The 4,236-nt window shown below is 43.3% G+C and overlaps 1 protein-coding gene across 1 annotated transcript; it reads right to left on the reverse strand.

The window, feature by feature from the left end:
* Positions 1-279: 279 nt before the first annotated feature.
* LOC126355388 (uncharacterized) lies at positions 280-3,726 on the reverse strand. Its single transcript, XM_050005682.1, has 2 exons — positions 3,315-3,726; positions 280-543 (listed from the first exon to the last, which is right to left on the reverse strand). The coding sequence occupies exons 1-2, from the start codon at positions 3,678-3,680 to the stop codon at positions 280-282; spliced, it is 630 nt and encodes a 209-aa protein (XP_049861639.1). The 5' UTR covers positions 3,681-3,726.
* Between the last annotated feature and the right edge of the window lie 510 nt (positions 3,727-4,236).

Here is a 4,236-nt window from a genome sequence, read left to right on the forward strand (position 1 = left end):
TCGCGCAGTTCCAGACTGTAGTGTCTAGAACCGCTCGGCCAGCCCCTTCGGCGACACAGAAATAATCTTAGTATTGTTAACTGCCATTTTACGGTATTACAACTGAACAGTCAACCTACAGCACGCACTTTGTCAGTGGATAGTTACCAAGTTTAAATGATGGAGTGATCTTAGATTAATGCTTTGGTAAGAAAGTGTGCAGTGAAAAAGAACAGGTGTCGCGACACGGAATGTACGAGCATTTAAGAAATTTGCAAAATGGTACTTAAAAATATTACGTCATCGTACCTTAATGTTCCTACAGGAGTCTTCGATTAGCACGTATCCAGCTGGACAATGTTTTGGCAGTGTTACTAGCCTCACAAAAAGAGGGGTGAGACACATTCCAAATTTAAACCTAGAACCTTCTGGGCACATTGTACGCTCCGCTGACTTCCCTATAGGCTGAGTGGTCTCGCTGCCATTGGTAGCGTTGTCTGCCTCTTCGAGCAGCTTCTCAGACATGGGTGCGGGTTGTGAATCAGCTGATCCAGGGTGTGTTCCCTATAGTTTCAAAAACATGTTTATAATCTTGAGAAAGCTATGGCAATGCACTGAAATACGTAAATTTACATGAAATAAGTAAGTATATGTAAGTACACATGAAACGGTAAATGAAGCGTGATTCGAAACACTTACACGTACATGGTTATAGTAGTCAACTTCGATTCTCACCATTATCTGACATGAATCAAAATAGAGCGAGAAAGAGAACTGAACAGCGATGCAACAAGAGCACTGAAATACAGGATAAAAGACTTATTGCTCAGTAGGTATGACAGAAGAAATATCACTCTCAATATGAGAAACGAGTAAATTATCCTGCTGACCGGAAAGAAAAAAATATTGTCTTTGGTATAATGAAATCGGTGACAAGCTATTAATAAAAAAAAGCTAAAGATTGGGAGAAATTGAACAGTACTGAAGTTCCAACATATTGGTAGCAGATTAAATACCAAATTGTTACAGAAAATAATCAAAACTTGGGAGAAATTAAACGTTACTGAAATGTCAAATGTTAGTACGAGTTCTAATAGCAAAGCAGAAAACTACCAAAAGTAATTAATTATGAACGTAACAAATACGATACTTAACAACTGTATGGAAAAAAATATAAATGACCGTTTGGCGTCATTGGGCGGGAGGCCTCTTGCGTGGCAGGTCCCCGGCCTCCTTGGTGCTGGTCCGGGCCTCCTTGGTGCGGGTCTTACTACATTCTACGCCACACTGGGCGACCTCCGTGCCGGATGAAGACAGCACAACATCCAGTCCCTGAGCGGAGAAAATCCCCAAGCCAGCAGGGAATCGAACCCGGGCCCGTATGACAGCAATCCGTCACGCTGACCACTCAGCTATCGAGGAGGACATTGTAAAGAATACAAAAGGATCTGTAGTTGTAAGAGCAAAGGACATGAAAAACATGCAGTTGTTGAGAAGGGTTTGAGACAAGTTTATAGTATACATTCTATATTATGCAATCTGTACGCTGGGCAAACAATTGGATAAACCAAGGAGAAATTTGGAAAGGGAATTAAAGTTCACATAGAAAAAGAAAAATTATAATTTGAATGTCAGCAACAGTAATACAAGTGTAATGGAGTGTAATGAAATTAAATCTGATGATACTGTAGGAGAATTTTAGGAAGTGAGACACTAAAGGTAGTAGATATTCCCCTCTGGGCAGCAAAAATCGGAGAATGGTAAAAGAAGGGAAAACAGAAAATACTGAGTGCATAAGAAAAAGTGCAATATGTTAACATCAAATATAAATTAAAGTTTTTGGAAGGTAATTCTCAGGATATTTGTCTGGATTGTAGCCTTGTATGGTAATGTAATGAGGACTGTCAGCTGCCCATACAGAAAGAGAGTAGTGACTTTTGATATGTGGGGCTGTAGAACAATGCTGCTGATTTAACTAGTAAGTCAAATAAATTATGATGAGTTATAGAATATAATAATAGAAGAAACAAATGTATGCAACTGTTTGAGTGAAAGAAGGGATCAGTTGCTAGCACACATGCTGTACCATCAAGATAAATCGAAATGCATGGTTAAAGAAAGTGGTCCCCACACAACCTGTGACCTTCAAGTATTTTTATAGCGTCCATTATAGTTCTCACACAACCTTCCAATTACGTAAAAATGGGAGTAAACCTCTTGTGTTACTTCATATCCCACGCTCGACCCACTGATGTTTAGAGCTGATAAAGCTACTACATACGGATATGCTAAATTTCTAATCGATCAACAGCGGATGGTTTAGCGGCGATTCAAAATGCTATAGGAAGGTAATCGTGCAGCCCTGCGAGTACTGCTGTTGTCATTTTGGAAAATGGAGGTTTCCACATAATATTCATCATGAAGACGTAAAAGGAAAGGCAAAACTTGGTCAGGATGTCTCACGTTCAGGGCGCCCTAAACGAATGAGCAAATGTCATAGTACTAACAAAATATCATAGAATCGCCTCCGTACTGAAGGGGCTTCCTACAAACTGCAAGTTAAATGCCTAAATGGCCCCTGACATCTGAAAAAAGGATGTATGGCAACTCTTTGGGCTACAATGCACGTCTCCAGTCAGCTACTATCTTTGTTATTTGACCCGTGAAAGACGCAAATCTTTATGTGCCACTGCTAGAAACGGCTGTCTGAGAGGTACCCGAATCTTGATATCTATTTGTTCTTCGCAGTATTCCCTTGGAAACTGGGTGTAATGGACCAAATTCACTGTCAGATTGAAACCGACTGTACTTCACAAGTCGTCAGTCTCGTCTCCAGTCCATGTCGATGAGGATCTTTGTGCGACCACTGTTCTTACGGAGTGTTACATAGGTGCGAATGGCACACCCGTGGCTCACCATTCTTTATTGACATGTTGGATAGCCCGCGGCTATACACGAATTACATTCATGGTGTGGTCATGGGCACGTCCAAACACGGTAGCTGATTTCTGTCATGCTGTCAAGTCTTTACATAGAGCGATCTTACTGCTCTGGACATGATTTACATCAGTCGTGGTTACATGACAGTCTGGTACCAGTTCTATACCCCCCCCCCCCCCTCCCCCTTTCAGCGCCTGCGTATCCTTCTACAGGGAATGACTAATATTATGTCTAAGGGTTTTATTTAAATTTAATATCGCGAGGACACTCAAGCTAGTTTCATACAAGTGAAAGGAAATTAATGGTAACAGTGTTGAGAAACACCACTAGATATTATCACAACATTGTTTGTAACAGTCAGCTAGTCTCTAGGTGGTCATTTCTCGACAACTGACCTTTAGCAGCTTCCTGCAGCGCCCTCTGACACGCACGAAGCCATCACGGCATCTCTCGCGTGAATAAAATATTGTAGGCTCCGGGCTGGGTGTTGTTGTCGGTGCGAAAAACGGATCTCCTCCCAAAGTCGGGGTAGGCTCTGTTGTAGTTGTCAGAAACCTACGTTGCTGGCCATGCGTCGACATTCTCCGGCACCGTCCTGCTACCATAACGTACCCATCTCGACATCGTGTCGGGATGAATACAAAAGTAGAGCTTGCCTCTGGTGTGGTAGCGGCTGAGGTAGAAGTTGTCCCTTCCGGAGTCTGTGCCACTGCTGCTGTCACAGACAACAGGAGGAACAGGTGGCAGGCCTGCCGTGACATGGCTCTCGTCAACTGTGCGAGGATGTGTGTTGGAACTGGGCATCGCCCTCGTGTATCCAAGAACCGGAAAATGATATTTCTCCACCAACCTAACATCTCGAAATGAGGAAAGCCACATCCTCTTGAGTAGGAACACTTCCAGGAAATATTGCGATCATCCAGATATAGCCTCTGACTGTCGGTCGATTTCGTAGCCTTCTACGGGATACAGTCATCTGCAGCACTGAAACTTGAAAATATCTGAGCGAAATCTCTAAGATGTTTCACCACCAGTGTGCTGCATTCACGCCTACTCTGTTCGATTCTTTGTGGACGCCGGACTCTTGTTGATGACGGAACGATCTATGAAATTTCCATTCAGTGTCCAGAGACTTACAGATAGAGAGATCGGTGTCTGGACATTTGCCACGCCGGACATTTGCCACGCCGGACATTTGCCACGGTTTTACCTGCTCCGAAGGGTCGGGTCCCTTGTCTCCCCCTCCTCCTCCTCCTCTTCACCCGCCCGCCCAGTTTGCTTTTGAAGTTCCTAACGTGACCATCAGTAAGGAAGGTA

Source organism: Schistocerca gregaria, chromosome 3 (genome assembly GCF_023897955.1).
Source record: "Schistocerca gregaria isolate iqSchGreg1 chromosome 3, iqSchGreg1.2, whole genome shotgun sequence".
Taxonomy (NCBI): Eukaryota; Metazoa; Arthropoda; class Insecta; order Orthoptera; family Acrididae; genus Schistocerca; species Schistocerca gregaria.

Excerpts from the sequence above, each read along its gene's own strand:
- LOC126355388 (XM_050005682.1), bottom strand. The coding sequence starts at position 3,680 with ATGTCACGGCAGGCCTGCCACCTGTTCCTCCTGTTGTCTGTGACAGCA. Across the intron at positions 544-3,314 it reads GCTGCAGGAAGCTGCTAAAG|GGAACACACCCTGGATCAGC; the intron begins GTCAGTTGTCGA and ends TTGAAACTATAG.